General features: G+C 40.8%; 1 protein-coding gene across 2 annotated transcripts in view; it reads right to left on the bottom strand.

Annotated features, from left to right (window-relative positions):
- The window catches only part of rspo2 (R-spondin 2), a 53,207-nt gene that overhangs the window by 11,336 nt on the left and 21,889 nt on the right, over nucleotides 1–19,982 (bottom strand). Inside the window, exons 3-4 of one of the 2 annotated variants that reach the window (XM_020937575.2) lie at nucleotides 13,816–13,959; nucleotides 12,918–13,106 (exon numbers count right to left, since the gene is read on the bottom strand). In XM_020937575.2, the coding sequence (XP_020793234.1) occupies nucleotides 12,918–13,106; nucleotides 13,816–13,959 (333 nt within the window). Of the gene's footprint in view, nucleotides 1–12,894; nucleotides 13,107–13,815; nucleotides 13,960–19,982 lie in introns of both variants that reach the window. The other variant, XM_055164105.1, reaches the window with a different exon arrangement.

Genomic DNA, 19,982 nt, shown 5'->3' with positions numbered 1-19,982 from the left:
TCCAGTATGATTCCTTCTTTATATCTCATTTCTGTAGAAGTCCTTTCATCCCGCCTTCTCTCTACTAGGAAACTCAAGAAGGAAATCCCTTGCATGTTTGAAAGTGGTGCACAACTGTCTCGAAAGCAGCCCAGACCCTAACAAGCGGGGAGCCACAATAATTCAGGCAGGCTTAGACACTCAAACAGAGACAGGGGCCATCCGGATCATGCTCCAATCCCTGTGCGATGTCCAGTGATGAGCGACCCAAGCCTGCGCGGCGCTTATTGTTATCTTTGATTGTTCTGCTAACTCTCACGGGGGCCTGTCGCCATGTCCCCCTTTTGAGGGTCCAGAGCACGTCACATGTTTGGTAGATAAAAATAGTTTATTAGTTCACAGAGATGCGTGGAAAAGAGTATGGGGGAGGGGCACGTTTGATGTGTTAGCAGATCTCTTGTTGCACGGGGAGTGAGGTAAAGCCAATTCAGGAAAGACTTGATCCTCTTTAGGCCTGGGCTGCATCAAACACTTGTCAAACAGCGGGCAGACGGACAGCTGAGAGGCTCTGACAGATCTGATCACAGACACGGGCAATAAGAGGCAGCTCCAGCACTCCTGACAATAATCCCTCTTTCGACTCCAACATAGGACTTTAGGGCATATGGCAGACATTTTCTTGTTGTTTTTAGCTGCATATGTGATTACGGTTCAATTTCAGTGGTCATTTCGGGGCCTCACCTTGCCGATGAGCGTTTTGTGTACTCCAGAAGGCAGCAGCATCTGTCAAAGATGCAGCAGAAAGCCAGGAGACAGGAATCAAATCAAAGGGAGACTTAAGCTCCCACTAATCCCAAAGAACTGTCTCAAGGCCTGTTGGAATCACAGTCCAGGACCTTGCCACCCAGCGGGACAGTGTATTTATGTTTGAAGGGATTTGATATGGTACCTGCAGAGGATGGGGTTTCATGACATCAACCACTCAATCATGCCTGCAGCAATCACCGAGAGTCATCATCTTCTGTGTGATATAAGGGTAATTCAGCCGTTATAGCATGAGAAAACACAACATACCTGCCAGCATATGTGCCTTAAACCTTATGGCAGGAGTGTGGTGTGGTGTGAGGATGCAAACTTTTAAGAGCCTTTTAAGGAAAAAAATATTTTAGTTTAGATGGTTATGTTAGTGCGTCCTTCAATTTTTCCATTCATCTACATGTCCATATTCTGGTTACTGGAAACTATCTAAGTGGGTCTTAGTTGGGACAATGTAGAGTCACTAAATCATCCATGTGTTTGGATTTGCGATTCACATGATGATGTAGATGTTCATACAGGTACTCTGTAGGGAATTGTGAAGAACTATTTAATTTCAGCACTCTGTCCAACCCTTTACTCATAAACCTGTGGTTGGACTGAAAACAGGTCCTGCACTGCATGATGTGTTCACAAACATGTCAGTGTCTTTTGTTGAGGTATGTGCCTCCTCTCTCTTTGATGCTACAAACATGTAAGTTGGCGCTGGTCTTTACTTTGTGCAGTAATAGCTGTGCTGTTAGTCTGCATGGCCCTGTATTTGTTGGAGTTCACACACAGAGAGAAAAACACAGACACCCTGAGACAGCCGAGGGCAGCAGGCCTATACTTGCTGTTTTGTTTTGTCTGCGTGTCTGCTCACTGCGTCCACACTCAATGGACATGAGAGGGTCAGCGACCACAACCTCCCACCGCATCAGCGCTAATTAAAAGCTGAGATGTCTGTGAGGAGGTTGGTCAGAAATGTGAGAGCGAAGTGTGCAGACGGTAAGGTGAGGCGAGGGGCTTGTGGTGAAGCTGTGCCAATGCAACTGTACTCCACATGTGTGCACACTCCCTCATTGCCTTTGCTTTTGTCTTTGCTTCTGCAGCCAGACCGCTGAAGAAGAAAGAATAATAGTACTATGTACACAAGTCTGATGTGAACAATGTGCGCCACGCGAACACATCCTGCCCACTGTCTCCTGACAGCACTGCTCCTTAGTATGATCAGAAGTGTGTGATTAGACTGTGAGACACAGGCAAAGACATAGGAAAAGACATAGGAAAAGACACAGGAAAAGACATGGATGCTGCGGTGACTAGTTCTGCCTGTGAGGTCTGGTTTATTGTTTATTGGTGATGTGTTTCTCACACGCTGGTGGTGTCTTGGTGTCTTGCCAGCCTCCGTAGATGTGGAGATGAAAGTGCAGGCAGCCCACAGGAGAGCTGGCAGCAGACTGAGGGTCTGGCAGACAGAGCAATGAGACAGCTCAGGTTATCTACATATGAAGTGAAAAACCTCAGAGGAGAGAGCACTGATAGTAGCACTTCATATATCCCAATGGAATGAAGCAGAAAACAGATAAAAGTTGCTTCTCCATTCCATTTGTGAAATACCTCACTTTAAACAAGAATCCAATATAATATATAACACGCAATAGATCACACACCCACTAAGTGTAGGGTGGGGTAGAGTCATAATATAACAAAATCTACACTAATGAAATATTTTAAAGCCAAGTTACCAGCTTTCATCTCAGCTATACAGATACAGTCACTCTGAAAGTTTCTGAGTAAAATCCTTCTTTGTATTGATTTGAACCAGTTGGAATAAAAATAAACGCATATCCATCTCCATCGCTTGACAAGTGGACAGCATCTGGCAGTACAGACACTGTGCAGAGAGCAGTGAAAACTCATATATCACTGGAACTGTAGGTTGAAATTCTCATCACAAGCTGTTGCCATCCATCCCTGTAAAGAGCCAGGCCGTGTCTCGAGTGCTGTAAAAAGTCACAGGGTGTAGCGGCATAAACTGCCCATCAAGCAAATATTCCTCAATGAAGGTCCGTTTTATGGCTCCCACAGAGTCACGGGCAATATCAGGCCATGTAGTGAGCACAGCAGGGTGAAATAGCTCCCATTCGTGGGGCATGAGAACAAGAACACATTCTTGTTCTGTGTAAAATCTGGCTGGTCTTAAAAGTTATACAGTGCCCTCCTCCACTGGTTTTATCAGGTGTAAGGGAAAATCTCTATTCCATATTGGTTTATAGAGTGATTTTCTGATTTCTTTCACATCTTGGTATGAATATGGATTGCATTTGGAATATAAAGCTAATGTTGCTTCATCTTAAATTGACAACAGGAATAACAAAACCAAAGCATAAGGTCGAACAATTCCACAAGTTGCCAAGTAATGCTAATGGATGTATATTATTAGAGTATCTAAAATTATTGCACTTAAATAGATGCCTTGTTCTTTACAACAATGAATCAAACACTGTCACAAGCACAATCATATAAAGTGCAACGCTGTTGAGGGAAACAACAGCAGAGTGAACTGGGACTTGGAGAACTCACAGCTGGGTAAGACATGTTTTCTCTTGCTCACCCAGTTTAGAGCAGTAGGATTATTGATGATTGGACCAGAAGTTTTTGCTCACAGAGGTTTACCAAAGTTCCATCTCTGTAAATGTAATTCTTCGATGTCACATTCTTCTTTATTCACTTTGTTATAAGCAAGGTTCTGACTTCTTGTTGATGTGTCAGTCATGTATAATATGTTATTATAAACACCCACACAAAGAGGACACACACATTTAACCCAAGGACTGAACTGAGCGGGTTCAGCAATAAAACCCACAACCCTCTATGTGTGAGACAAGAGTGATAATCTGCCACATTGCACCCTGCAGATCTTATCTGGGTTACATGCAAAGCTTTTAAGGTTTTATAACTACAGGCACTCGCCAAGAAAGTTAAACAAGCATGTCGACAGGTCTTCAGTAAAACACAGTTGGAACAGAGAGTGTGAAACAGCCTCTTTGGTTTGGTCCTGCTTGGATCAGACCAGATGACAATAATAATATGGAGTATGAAGCCCCAGCGAGTGGCGTTGACCCCTCCTCGTTCACCTCCCTCTACCCAAACCTCCACCCCCCTTTGAAAGGCCTCCACATGTTTATGGCTCATGCCTGTGGTATGACGATGGATTCTCCATATAAAAGCCAGCAGGATCAGGGGGGTGTTTCAGATATTACTCTCTGAAGACAGTTGCTGACAAAATGACAGCAGCCATGTTTATTTTGGTCAGAGAGTGGGGGCACTTAGTGGGAATTTAATAAGAAAAACCCAACTGCCCCTAAACCGGAATGTACTCAGGCCAAACAAGTTAACACTACTGGTAATGACTTTGCTCTATCACAGAAGATTTACCACTTAAACTGTGCCAAAAAACACACGCAAAGTTGTGCATGAGAACATCAGCATAAAGCAAGTGTTGACTGTTTGTACTCACCGGAGCTCAGATAATCAATTTTCTTCAGTTTTGGAGTAAACATAAAAGTGAAAATAGGAAAGACCTTAAGCAGGTCTACATAAGGTGTAAACACAACTGAATCAGATCTAAACCAGCAGGATATTAGTTGTTTTTTTGTGACATAACTTTCCCATTTGAATTACTTTTTAAGGATTGTTGGTTTACACAAAAGATAAAATATTTTAAACTGAGAGCAACTTGAAACTGTAGGATATTTAAACCAAGGAAAAGAAGAAGGAGAAGAAAAAAAAACAAAACAATACTAAACCAGGACAAAGAAGAAAAGAATTCTAGCCTATGGAAGACTGAAGAAATGTTTGATGAGCATCAGCATAAAAGTGCACTGAATTTCCGGATCTGAGCCTAGATAACACAGTTCTGCCTGGTTAGCATAATTTATGAAACGTAATGTGGTGATAGGAAAAAGACACTTTATGGTTGGGTAAAAAATCTCGGATGGTCAAAACAGAACTTGTGTTAATTTGTTACTATGACCGCAGCAGTGACCATAACTACCACTGGCACTCAGCTGTCGGAGTCTGGGCCAACTCAGTGACAGGTTGATGTGTCTTTCCTATTCATCTATATTCCTATTCATTACAGCTAAGTGCAAGGCTCCAGGACATCACCATTTGTACTTTATATCTGCTCAGCTTTATGTAGCATGAGAAAAATCATCATCACAGTTGCAGAACTCATTTAAATTATTGAACTTTACTGGCTTGTACACAGACAAGTCAATCACCTGTCCAATGGTTCTGCACATCAAAGAGGATAAACAGCCCTTGGGTCTTTCAATAACATTTTAGTAATGGAAGGATCAATATGTGGTCATAATGAATCTCTTTTCTGTTCTAAAAAGTCTGGATATAAATACAGCTCAAAACTAATGGATAACACTATAATGTAAAGAAAATGTGAGTGCTAATAATTACTAATATGTATAATAATAATAATAATAATATAATAATAACAATAAATAAAATACAATAGGGACAAAATACGTACTAATAAGAACCACTAAGCCAACAACAAAAAAAGATGACAGACAAAAAAAAAAGCAGGTGTGAGTGATAACTCAAGGCCCAAATCACAAGTAAAACAGGGCTACACCGAACAGGGGCCACATTTATAAAAAAAAAAAAAAAAAAAAACTGCGTGGGAGCTGTCGTAAGTTAGTGCGTACGCCTAGTAACTACGAGAGGTGTGCGCCACGCAAACTCCATATTTAGAAAACCCACCGCACGCACAAAATCACGCAATGTTTGCTTTATAAACCCACCTGCAGCTACAATCAGCGCACGCAAACCCACGTCACGTCACGCCCTCTCCACACCTCCACCTCACCATAAAAGGAGCATGTAAAGTGACTGGTGAATGAGATTTCCCTAAACATGAGCCGATAATCAGTGGGTTTGACCGAGACACGCGGGACAGAGGGAGGAGGACGCTCCACGCAGCACCACGTGATCACATCAAAGACTTAAACAAGGTTTAATAAATAAATACAAAACTAAAAGTGACAACAACGACACATCTGTTCATTTAATAATATTTCATGATATTTAGGCAGCACATCTTTACAGTAAATCCAATGTGTTTTTTCGCTGTTTCAAGAGTTTTATCGCTATATTTTAAGTCTACCTATAATGTGTGTGGGGACTGGCCCTGTATGCATATACACATAGTTACGTGCACTGGATGTTCATTAATATGCACTGTCCCTATTAAATAAATAAATAAATAAATAAATACAATTATGAGCGCGTGCGAGAGATTCAGATGCCCTCCCCTGGAAAGGGAAAGGAGCGAGGGAGGGAAACGAGGATACGTGGACACAGATTTAGCACGCAACACATCAAATACACGTCATGCGCTGTTATTCTGCCAATAAAAGTCCACACGAAACATCCAAACTGCTTACCTGTGTGAGTGCGCGGGGCTGGGTCAGGGCGGGCACAGACATTATTGTGTTCTTGTCAAAGCGCAAGCTCTCATTTGCAAGAGTTCCCCATTACACAGAAATGTAGGGAATATTTAAGGTTCGGGTCAGGTTCAGACAGTAGGCTTCGCGTCGTGCGCAGACTCTGGTCACTCTGGCGCTCGGAGCATAAGACTAAAGTAAAAGTGTTAAAGTTGCGTTTAGTCCCAGCGCTTCATTAAACCAAAAAAGCTCCTGTGCTTCGTCCGAGGGAGGAGTTTTTGTCTCAGGTCGGGTCATTATTTCGTCCTCTGTGTTGGGTCACAGTCTGTGTTCTACAGGAGTCTATGGTCGCGGTGTGGACTGTGTGAGACTTTGCACTACACCGGGAACGTGGACGCGCTCGTGCACGAGTTTAAAATGTATAATACTGTGAAAAATAATGAGTAGAATAAACAGCCCTTCTCCGTGTTTTGGCGAACCAAACACTTAAAATGCACAAATCTGAAGGTGTTTTATACACGTGGATTTTCTGATGAATTCCTGATCAAACTCTTCATCAAACTGTCTTCACTTCTAGCTTCTCTCCACGAGTGTCGCTTCCCCCCGTGTCTCCAGACTTTGCGTAGTGCTTACAGGAGGTCCAGAGTTGGCGTAGAGTTCATAAATACCGCGGTTGGCGTACGCAAGGATTTGTGCGCATGCAAGCTTTATCAATGAGGCCCCAGATGTGTTCTGGTATTCAATACAACCATAACTTCAAACTTCAGCTTCATCAACAGAGATCTGAAAGAGGACTTTGCTAGCTCTGAACGGCTCTAAATCAGAACTCCTAAAAGTCCATGAAACCACCATTAGTGTCCATACCACCGTTTGAAGACCACTACCACCCAAAGCCCTTCTGGGGCCTTCTCAGCAGCCTCAGTGTCATCCCCTATGGAGAAGGCTTATTAAATGAAGATTAAGCTGTGCTCCCCCAGTCACAACAGGCTGCAGAGTGCACAGGCATAATCACAATGACAGGGCGGCTGCCAATTAGCCCTCTCCTCCTGTCCTGGGAAAACACTCCTCCTCTGGCTCCCGCTGGCAGGGAAGAAATGATCCGGACTGTCCATGATATTAGCCAGACCAGAGATCACTGTTAATCACCACCTGTCATTACACTGCAGCTCACAGCCATCCAAAAGCTCAGTCTTCTCTCAAAATGCTCCATGGGAACATTAATTGGAATAATGAGATAAATGCATTAAGTAAGGAACAAAGGCCTGGTCACTCTTGTGCTGCGTTAGATTGTTGTTTGACTAGAACAAATGGAACCTTTAAATAGTTTAGACAAGTCAAGACATCTTCATTGCTGAGTGGAAAGCTTATGATGAAAAGAAAGAAAAACAAGTCTGACTTTATGCACGATGGATGGTTAGGTGTACAGTATATGTAAGGAAAGACATGGTCAATTCAACATCCCTGAATATACCAAACTGCAACAACATCTTAAGTAACTTTTAACAGTTAACAAGCCTATGTATAAAATTGAGTTTAAAAAACAATAATCATGAAATGTTTCACAATTAATATACATATTGAAAAGCAACAGTGGAAGTCATGTTTTGTATGACACTGACCTGTATATTCATGGGTTTTAGCTCCCTGTTTATAGCCACAGTTTTGACTACTTTTCACCTTTAATAGTTAGGGCCACATTGTTTCATTTTTCATCACTCTGAAACCCATGGACTGGATGTTCAGAAGTGCCACAGATCCAGTTTACATGTAGTGCACAAGTCATATCAAACAGTCCTGTTATGTTGCCTTCCAATCATAAGTGTTAGGCTAATTCCTCCTGCTCTCTAGCACCGTACAGAGGCCGAGGCTCTTGAGCAGATGGTTTGCAGACAGTGGTGGAGCAGGTCTCAGACACAGCCTGGCGCAAGTCCCACCAGCCAACCAAATCCAGCACGGATGCTCACTGATCCGGGCAGATCTGAGTTCAGTTTGGCATTCTGCTCCAGACTGCAGGTGCTTTGGCCTACATTAAACAACAGGCTTCCTCCCCGTCATGTTCATTGGTTGTAAATTCAGACTAAAACCTTGCATGGCCTATAGATGTGACACAGGAAGAAGAATGAGGCGGGAAGCAAGTCAAGTTGGTTGAATCCTGAATATTGTATGGCAGGATATATTTATTCTGGAGGGCAGGGGATCGGACTAAGCCTTATAGTTATTCAGTTTGGTGGCAGGTTAGTCTACACATAAAAAAATCAAGCAGGAAAATCAGAAGAACTGTCAGAGGAACATAATTCAAAGATCTTAGTTTAGTCTAGAGAAAACATCCTCTTAATAATATATACTGTATATCTCCCACTTATATCTCCCACTACTAACAACACTTGTTAGTATCTTAATTCTGATAACCATAAAATAAATACTTCTAATTTACTAAGTTATCGGTAAATAATAATGAATATATATATATATATATATATATATATATATATATATATATATATATATATATATATATATATATATATATATATATATATATATGTGTGTGTGTGTGTGTGTGTATATATATATATGTGTGTATATATATATGTGTATGTGTATATATATATATATATATATATATTTACATCAAATTCTATCGTTTGCAGAGTAGTACAAGTTCAGATCTTTGTCTCAATACTTAGGTTCTATCGTCATCATAGAACTGAAAAAAAAATATATTGTTTGTTGAAATGTTAGCATTTTTTTCCTGCCTGCAATCAACAATTCTTTATTATTCCTCCTTGTACAAACAGTGGAGCAGATCTGGGTTTACTCAAGGTTTTAAACAGAGGACAGGGAAAGAAACTAAGCCTTATAGTTAAACAATCTGGTGGTCAGTTACAGTGCAAATACAAAAGTCCTGAGATGTTTTTGACATCTCTGTGGTGTTGGAGATAGCTGGATCTGAGCATACTCCTGTGACTGATGGGATGGATGTTGGCCTGAGCTGAGCCCAGCACCAGAGGAGGTTTCTAGGGTTACACAAAAGAGATCAATACTCCCATAAAGGCCTGCAGCTACTCAAATACAGGTACACTGTCCAGATATAATCACTATATGTTCTTTCACTTATGTTTTCTCTTTCCATGAGATCAGCAGAAGCATTTTGAGTGTAAATTGAACCGCAATATTCAGTAAAAAGCAGGGCCTGTTACATTTCTGTTATCAGGTCCAAAATTGTGCAGCTATAAATTTTTTACTGTTCCATAACTTCACTTGATACTTCTTGTGTTAGTTTGGGTTTAGTTTGGAGTACGCATACACTGTGACTGGCCTTCTTATCCAGAAAACAGGCAAAATGACTCCGTCTGAGAATCTCAAAGCCGATTTGTGAAACTGTCGGACATTAGCTCAAGCTGCTAGTGTGTTTGTGTTGGACTTTACCCCCGCTTAAATTGGAATCAGGGATTACAATCAGAGTGGGAAAATCAAGAGCTTTAACAAGTTGTTTACACACACACAAATCAGCAGCCGTTATTAGTAATAAAGCAACAGAAACAAAATATAACCTTTTATAACTGCGTTGTGAATTGGTAAGTAAAAGTAAAGTAAATAAAAATAACAATAACTACTATGAAATATGAATAACATTTTCAAACTATAAATACAAACATTTCACAAGCTAAAGGGTGACAAAGCAACCAATTAAAAATACTGTTATTAATATTAGTATATTATTGTTGTAATGTGAACATAAACTCACAAATTGTTGCAAATCAAGATTTCAAAGTATTATTACATATCAGTTTATAGATCAGGGAACTGAATGACAAAATGGCAAAGGCAATCTCTGTAGTGAGTTTATAAATAAGGATCAATGCTGAAGTAGAGCTGTATTATTTCCTTCCTCATCTTTAGGTAAGCTCCCATAACAAAAGGAGGGTCTGCCAATGCAGTGAGAGATACAGCGACTCTTAATAGAGTCTCTAGTGTTCATAGCACTCCAGGGATTCAGTTCATAAAATAGCTCTCTTCTTCCAAGGCACAATGCAACTACTTGGCACAAGAGACCGAAAAAGCAGCATTCTGGTATCTTTAAATTAAAAGTCAGATAATCCTTCTTTCTGTTAAAATTTTGTGCCTAAACAATATGATTTCAGGGTAATTTTAAGGCAAATGATGTGGAATTTATTCTTGCAGAGAAATTGAATAAACTGAATAAATTGCATTTAATTGAATAAAAACAAAAAGAGAAATCTAAACTAGTAGTAAACTCCTATTGAGAAATAATTAAATAAATACATACAATGAGAACAAATTTAGTATTGTTAATATATAACAGAAGAGAATTCAATTTTTATTGCACTACACTGAAATGGATATTTGCACAGGATGAGAGCTTGCTCCCAGCACTGGTTCATAGCGGTCTTGACGTGATCTCGGCTTTTCTTCCACGGATCGTGTACGTTTTATTGAGGGATTAAATGAGTGGCAGACACAGGGGAACAGCGTCCTTGTGCGTCTCAGATAAGCTTCGAGAAAAGGATCTGTTGATGACGTGAAATATAGAAATGCAAGCCACTGTGATCAGATAAGCATGTACCATAAATAGTGTGTACCTACATGCTGCTTCCTCTTATTTCCTGTCTACATTTAATCCACAGCATCTTTATGGTCTGCAGTTAAATAATCCGCATATCAAACAAACGGTGTCTAGTGTTCACTGAGAAAGACTGGGAAAAATGGATGTTTCAGACTGTCTTAAGTTCCCTCAGGGGATCATTACATGTAATTCTGGACTATTTATGCCTCAAGATTCAAAGTATAACAGTGAGTAAAAATCTATTTCATCCTATATAAATACATGTATGTATCTTAGCAAATATGAATCTCCTATTTCTTTTATACCCAGTGATTCTGACTTAATGGCATTTTTATTTAACAATGTTGTTTTCCAAGTCTTGTGTTACGATTTAATCTAAGCCTAACCAGGGTTTTATCTTTGTTACATATTATACCTTTTAATAGGCTCTAACCCTCTTTATGATCTCTGCTCTCATTGGCTCTTTCTCCATTAAGTGATTATTTTTTACTATGTTGTTTGTTTAGGAAAGTAGATCTGCACAGCAGTTCTTTGAAGCTTCCAATTTGTATTTTCATTACATGTGGTGTAATTGTAAATAAAAATTTGGAGCTTCAAACAGCTGTTGTGCGGATGTACTTTCTTTCTCCTTTAGCTCTGCGCCACAAGTTACAAAGCAAAAGGAATAACTCCTTAGTGTTCTGGCTGCTATCCCAATTAACTTAAGCTCTAGCGTACACTTCAACAATATATTTATTTGAACTGAGGAGTGTTGCATTTCACAGGCTTTGGCCAAGCACAGAATTTTGCAAGCGGTTCAATGGTGGGGTATTAACAACACATGCCCAGTCTGAAATGTACCTTGTTTTAAATGGGCCACCACAGAAGTTCATGAGCCCAGAGAGTCCTAGATATACAGTTTTACAGGTCTGAGGCCACAGCACAAACCATTATAGCATAGGGAAATATTCTATAGTTTAAAGTAATTCAACCTCATCACTCGGGAACAGTAGTTTTAATATAGATTGACAAGGGGAGTCTACCTTTGGTTTCTAAGGCAATGGGGGAAATGTTCGTGTTATGTGGTCAATTTCTCCAAATCCCATCGGTGGGTTGATTCTTAAGATAATTGCTGACAGTTACCGTGCGCAACAAGCCAAAATTTAATTAAAGAAAGTCATAAAAGTCAAAGTCATAAATAGGACACGTGGGGGTTGGAGTGAGGGAGTTTCAAGGAACTTAATGTGCCATACAATCACAGTTTCCAGCCCAGGCAGCACTAAGTGCCTCAGTAGCACTGTAATATGAGAAACTATCGGAGTTTATTTCAAGTTTATTTACTCTTTCACCACTTCTCTCAGCAATCCTCCGACTCAACACTTCAGGCCAAAAATGGAAAGAAAGTCAGGGAGTTAGATTCCTCTTTCTGCTAAACGATGTTGTATTTTTTGACAGGCTGAATGATATGTGCCACTGCAATTACTTCCTTATTAGGTAAATTAAATATTTACACACTGTCTATCCTATTCCAAAGTTTATGAGAGATGTGAAAATGCATTAACAGAGACAATATTTATTTTAAAAGCAGTGCAAAAAGGGCCAAAGCCCGCTCTTCAAATGCTGTGTTTGTACTAACTGGAGAGAATGGTTTATGTAAAAAATTGTTAGCGATATCATAAACAATGAAAGAGGCTGTGTATTTAACTTCTCATGTAGTGGCCTGACTATAAAAAATCTCTCAATGTGACAGAAGAAAACAAAAATGTCCATTGAGGAAACCTGAAGAATTCCACTAAGAACAGGAAGTGAGATGAGGAAAAATAGAGCTCAGAAAAGAAACTGGCTAGAACAAGGCCATGGTGGAAAAATACAGATATTTCATGCTCTGAAACGCCGCGGTGCACCTCAAAAACACAGACATGAAGAAAAAAGGGCTGAGTGTAAGGTACATGAGTTACTTTAGACAGGTGGAAAGAGTTCCCCTGTGGGACGACCGGGCTGTTTTCTTTAATATGCACCGTGGCAATGTAAACTTGAGAGTGCGAGTGGAGGGAGTTGAGAATGACATCCCTCTCTGTCACATACTAAAGTGCTGTGGGAACTTGTACCTCTTCTGCAGTGCCGCATGGCCATTTTGCACATCCGGGACTCAGCGATGGTGGGACAGGGTATCGTGTCCTTGGGCGGTTTCTTTACAATGTGCCGTGTCCTCGTCTCCAGACCCCACTTGTATCCGCATGTTTTGTTTCTCCTGGTGCACGCTCCCCACTCGCTCCACTGGCCCACCTCACAGCCCTCTGCACAGAGACACAAGTAAAAGCCTTCAGAGGAAGAAAAACCAGGGTCAAGCTTTTATACAGAGTGAAGGAACTTTATTAGCATGCTGTAACCTCTTAGTGTGTGGCCTCTCCTTTTAATAGCAGCTCTAAATTCCCTTGCCTTTGCATTAAAAAACCTCAACGTTTGTATTGACAGTTCAACAGGAGGTAAAGCAGTCGTCTTCTAAGGTTAGTAGTTCAAATATCACATAAGACTATGCCAACATGCCATTCCTAATTTATGAACGAGCGATTTGGTGGGATAAAATGTAGTGGCAAAATATAGAAAAAAACTATAGGTATTAAATAAAATTTGGGATGGGGCAAAATGACAAAAGATTATTCACAATATTTTACTTTATATTGATTTATCATAATTTATGTTTTTACTTTATTTTGTACTTAATAATAAAAATGGCTGTTTAGAGTCTATAATAAAGATAAGCTAAAGATAATTATTAATTTAAACAAAACAATCATAAACAATGTTAAATCATTACCATTTAACACAAAATATATTGAAATTCTCCAAATCACATACTTTTACTGAAAGGATTGGCCTCTCAATTAGTGGTTAGAAATAAGTGAACTGAGAATCTATAATTCTACTGCACAGCTCTAAATGGAATAACACATCTAACTCTCTGCCTGCTGGTTAAAAAGTATAAAAGAACAATGCGTGACTTACCTCCACACTCCATGGTGTCCTCCAGCGGGGCAAAACCCTCAGGGCACTTTTCGTAGCAGCGGGCTTTGTGCAGGTAAAAACCAGCTTTACATTTGGTGCAAAAGTCTTTACTGAAGCAGGACTCGCAGTTCTCTATCCTGCACCCTGGAGGAACACAGACACATACATGAGACACTCGGGCCCTGTGCAGGCCTCTCATCTGGACTTGATCGAGAGCTGAGGGCTTTGTGGAATGGGCTTCTTGAAAGGATTATACCGTCTTTCCCACAGAGAGAGAAAAAACTGTCAATGCCTGGTTGTCTCTGGGACTGGAGTGTGTTTTACAGAGCTTGTTCCTACCTGACAGGCAGTTTTGTCCGTATTCCCTGTTTCACGTTCTCAAAGTGAAATAGATGAGAGAAGAATTAGATCATGTTGACCTCTTTCAGCAGTTTGCTCAGACTGTCTGGATGCAACACGTTACAGGGCATATGTTTTTAACTAATCGTTCGCCGCAACAGGAAGAGTACATCCCGCCAGGCGTGTGGATAGTGCCAACAAAATGCTGTCTTATCATTCCTCACTGCTCCATGTCTACTGCTTTCATGACGACAGAAATCACAACGTGGATTGGGGTTATTTTGGCTGACACTTCAAACAGATTGGATACATGGTTTCAGTAGTGAGGTGATGGGGAGTGGGTGACAATATTTAAGGTTATAAACAAACAGTTAGACCATCAGTAAACACAACAGCACATGGTCTGCATCCTCCCACGCCACACCCAGCTGCCGCACATGACACAAAGCGCCACTCGCAAAGAAAGGCAATGGCCATGTGTCATCAAGCTCCTACTCTGCAAATAGCACGTCAGCCAGGGCCAAATTACACCAACCACACCAATGAGGGCGACGCGCAAGCCCACATGATTAGAAGGAACCTCCCGGAGCTGTCTAATTTATGACACTCCTCTGCAGTTCCCAATAACGTTCCACAATGTGACCTGCAGCTACTGTCTCACATTCTAAGGTTACTGTAATTTCCTATGCTGATTCTTGTAACTTCCACGTCATTAACGTCCTATGTATTTCAAGGTGCGTAAAGTTTGTCAGGCACATTTGTAAGAGTGACAGAAACTTGGGGTTGATCTTTTATCTATGACCCTTGTTGAGCCTGGGGAAGGGAAGGTTCTCACAATCACACCCCTTATAATTACACCATCTCCAGCTAACCATCAGCAGGCCTCCTCCTCCTCAACATTCCTCCAAAACAAGGGGGTCCCTGCCCACTGAAGTATGGCCTCTGCCCACTCACTCGGGTCGCATGCTTTAGTAGTCTAAACAAACTGTGGACACACAGACAAACACATACCAGTCAGATGGGATTGAGCACTTGTCACTTATAAGCTCCAGTAAATAAATGTTAAGTTACAAAAATCATTCTGTTTTGATTACTTTCGAGGAATGCATGAATTAAAGCGTATAATGATTCTCTTGTAAATGCCTTTTGATAAATCTGAATCCTTCGATAGAGTAAGCAACCTAATAAATCACTAAACTAATTTGAAAGCATAACTCTGCGTTTTTAGCCTTCACACTTCCCAGGCCTGTCATCACCTGTGGGACTTTTAACTCCCATTCAAAAAGGAGAACAAAAAAAGGAAAGAGCCAAGCACATCTGGCAGTACTCACAGGCTTGTTGTGCAATGAGTTATTGACAGTATATATGAAAATAAAATACAGTACAAGCTAAATACAGTTGGCATGGGGCAGAAGTAGCATCTAACTGACATTGGGGTTGAATTTCATGTTAGGTGATGGCAGATGTTTCGGCAAATCCTGTTTTGCAAATAAGATAAGTAATAATATCATGGCAAGACAGATGAGGTGAATACCTTATCAATGTGGCTCTGTGGGAGTTTAACTGCAAGGAGGCAAAACGAAGAGGTCAAGGGTCATCTGTGAAAATGGGTGGCTAGGAAGGGATCACCATGACAGACATGTATCCATCTATTTAGTTATCAAGCAAGAGGCTATCTTGGACACCATAGGCTATCAGAGTCTTAGAGACTAGTGTACGTATACTTGGTCAGGTCGAGTAGGAAGACAGGCAGCGTGCCCAGCCAAACATGGGAAGAGGGTTCATTCTGCCGACTGGATTAACCTCTAGACCGCCTTTAAAGTCTTCATGTAGGTGCCTCTGGAGACTAATGAGAAATAATGAGGTCATCAGATCCCATTGAAAGCCTGTCATTCCCGGAACTTGGACGCATTATCATCATTATCTCTGTGCGAGCTCCAGCTGTGACGTTCATAAGAAACACAAGTTTAAAAAAAAGGTTGAGGTTTGAGCTTCTGGAGCAATATCAAACAAGATTGGTTTCAAAATGTATTAAGACATTCAAAGATGTCGGGCATATCACTGTTGCCACTTTGTTGGTGAAGTAAAGTTGAGAGATGAGTCACTGGGCATTGACTCTGACCTCGTGGTGCATTTTTGGCAGTGGAGATGCTCCCTCAGCTGTGGTCTGGATGCAAAAAGCTTCTGTTTTATAGTACGCACTTAAACCGCCGTGTCAGCTTGGGTTCAACCTCAGCTGACAGTGCCATATCTAATCACTCCATATGTTTACATTAATATTACAGCAGAAGAGGGCACAGCGTAACCAAGATGATAGGACGTCTTGTTCTATGGATATTCAATTATCCAAATAAATATTTGGTAATATCCAAAATACAAAAAGCATTTGTATTAATTTGCTGTAGTTGTTTTTGCTTAAGTTGTTTAGCTTTTTGTAAATACAAAAAAAAAAAAAAAAAAAGACAAATAATACTTATAAGTCAAGGTCAGATATGAATTACAAACCAACTCATGACTACTCACTATCACATTTCTAGGTTAGACATAGGTAGATGGACCACTGCGCTGAGCACCAGGAGAGAGTCTGATGTTGCACATGTCATAAAAAGGCCTGGCAGTGTGTGAGGGAAAACAAGGCTGCTTTTTTCCATTCTTAGGCTCCAGGCTGAGTGCAGAGCAGTTCTGACCCGCTCCTGAGGCCCCCGCTTTGGCTGACATGGAGAAGGCTGTGCTCACTGCCACCCAGCCATGTCATGTGGAACTGCAGATGGCAGGAGTTCATGGCATGGGCCACAGCTGCCATGTTCTTCCCTAGTGCTGTCCATACTGTTTTTCCACATGGATGCTCCTATTCCACACCAGCGCAGCCAAGGTGAAGGCCAGACTTGTTCCTGTCAATCAGTGGGCCGCCAGGTCCGATACGGTACGGCAGCAGTGTCAGCACACCCGCTCTAACTCTTCACTCCATGGAAATTCTCTGATCTTTGGTATTCCTACCTGGTCCAGAGTACACATAAACATCTCCTACTTAGAACCTGGATCACGAACAGACAGGCTTTCCACTTACACTTGGGTATGTTTTATACTATGGGAGTATAAAAATAAAGGTAACTGGCATCAGGATTATGATGGATTTTGATGAAATATGATCCATTTAGTTTCAATTTTAAAATATCATGTTTATTTAGCATTGGTTTTAGACAATAGCAATGTTGTATTTCTGCCTTAAATGGACAATAAAACCTACCCCTTATGTTTTGAACCACTGAACGGACAGCTTGGTTTGGTAGTGTATTGTGTGGCAAATTTGAATGTGTGGTTACTAAAGCTGCAATGATTAAAAGTCCCACTGTAGAGTATAAAGGCCAAAAGCAACTGGACATTTTTGTTGGTTAAAGTGTGCAATGGAAATACCCGCAAGAGTGCAAATGTGAGAGCTTGAATGAACCAGAAACGGAGAGGAGAGAAAGCAGCCAGCGCTGCCAACTATGGGCTGGTAGTTCCTTGCAGTGCCCCGTTTGCATGATGCCAACAACATGTGGCGTCTATCCAACTCAAACCCAAGCACAGTCCCATGTTGCTCTTTAAAATCTAAACGATCCTGGAGGAAGGTGAAGCTAATTTATTTTTTACTTCTAGGCCTAATTTGATGTGACAAAGTTGCTAGAAATACAACAATGGGATGTAGTAGCATATTTCCCTTAGTATGAGAAAAGCAGTAAAAAGTAAATTTGAGCTGGCAAGGCACAGAAATGACCTCCGACAGTGGACTCTCCAGAGGCACATAAAGCAGTAATATAGAACCTAAACTTCCAGGATATTGGCAATCTTGTGCCTTGATCGTACTGGTTGGCAAACAGTGAGTGGTTTCAATGTGTTATAAAGAATGTGGCTCAAAGGGGTAAAGGCAGCTGGGTATGTAGCTTAGCTGGTCATGTTGTTGGGACAGGGGGCCTCACTGGGGGGTCTGTGATGTACCCTGAGGGAAGAAGTTTGAGAACACTGCCCTGCTCTCATGGTGACCCTCTCAACATAGTATTGCATAAAGACAACTCAGACAGAGGTTTAAGCAAGAAGCTATTTCATTTGGGGCACTTGTGTAGTGATATGAAGGAATCTACAGTATTCTAACCTGAAAACAGTTAAATATATAATATTTCAGGGGTAGAGAGTCATCGTCCCATAGTCCTTGAGTAAAAGGTGAACTTCCAGTATGTATCAAACCAAAACAGGCTTTTTTAAAATGAACAAATTAGGTGGATTGTTCCTTGAAATAAAGGCTAAAGACTAAACTAAAACTACAGTTATATACAAGTGTTCTACAGCCCACCAAGACTTCTGCACAGTACTGGATGTTAAAAGCTATTATAAAATGTGACTTGAGTGAACATGCTTATGCTGCATTCACACACATTTGGCCCTACTTGAAGCACTGCTCTGTGTAACTGTTGCCACAAATCTTCCACAGACTAGACACCCACTGACAGCAGTGTGGGGCCTCTATGGGTGCCTGATAAGACCACTGTGTTGCATATAGAAGTTTATGGGTATAAATGCAACCATCAGCTGTCATAAAATAGTGAAATAAGTATATAATGTATAGACAGGAAACCATTATGCAACGATAGGGCAAAGTTCTACTCCCTTACAGTCAGTGAATAGCTCCTGGGAAAGACTGAGGGGTTGTGTGGAGGGCCTCTTTGGAATCCAGCTCGAGTCACGCTGTAAATGGGCTTCCAGTTATTCCAGTAGTTACGTTATGTTTCGGAAAAGTATAGTTCCCATTGTTTTTGGCCTAAATTAGAGTGTTATTTTCTCGGCAGCCCAGGGAAAACCCCCTCAGAGAACACTGCCTTAAATTTAAAATTCATTATGTGTGCCACATAGTAAAACCAACCAAGGAAACGGCCAGTTGCACAATGGATTAAGAACAAATTGAGCTTAAAGTTGTTGTCTATGATTTATTTATCTAATTCTCACTTTGCCCACTGAACTGTGGGCCAATAACTGGACAATTGCAGTTTCTTTTAAGACTGTAATTTCAGCCAGTGAGTATATTCATATATCCCAATAGTCTACATACCTTTTGAACCTTTAAACTGTATGGTTGTCCCACTGAGTATTTGGCCATTTCGGCATATTAGCTAAAATGCTTGTGTTATATATATTACCAATGCTTGACTCTGATCCAGAAGGAGGAAAAGCCTTCAATTGGAGTTTTGAGCAATGCATGTTCTTGTTTAGTTTTCTTTGCTTTTTTTTGGTGCTAGAGTTAGCAGGGAAGTATTTTAGGCTGATTCAACTTTAATATTTCTATTGAGGAAAAAAAAAAAAAAACATTTTACGTTAAGATGCACTACAAATACTTTTTCAAAAGTGACTGCTGAAAGCATAAGCCTTTTGCTTGTCTTGCTCTTGTTTTCCTTTACCAGGGGAGTCCTCAGAAATTCTTGAATGAGATAAGATCACACAGACAAACTCCAGTGTAATAACAAGCAGCTGCTCTCTAAGTGATTTCAGAGACCGTGTTTAAAAAACTCATGATAACAAAGATGTAATGCCACGGACTGAGCCAGCAGCACAAGGCAGCTACCACTACAACAACAAGTTGCTGTTGTCAACCTGCATGGACAGATCTGATAATTAAGGTCCAAGTGAAAAGCTTTTTGTAAGTCGGAAATGACATGCAGCACACAGCGACCAATAAGGGTCAAATAGGAAACTGGATTAGAAAAGTAAGATCACATCAAAGCTGGGCTCACTCTGAGATGTGATGCTTTGTGACAATACAAGATGTTGTTCTTTGAGCGGTTTGTACGGTAAGGGAC

This window comes from Boleophthalmus pectinirostris, unplaced genomic scaffold (genome assembly GCF_026225935.1).
Source record: "Boleophthalmus pectinirostris isolate CB_2022bp ecotype Guang Dong unplaced genomic scaffold, ASM2622593v1 HiC_scaffold_6, whole genome shotgun sequence".
Classification (NCBI taxonomy): Eukaryota; Metazoa; Chordata; class Actinopteri; order Gobiiformes; family Gobiidae; genus Boleophthalmus; species Boleophthalmus pectinirostris.
The sequence above is the reverse complement of the archived record's forward strand: the minus strand, read 5'-3'. Positions and strand labels throughout refer to the sequence as shown.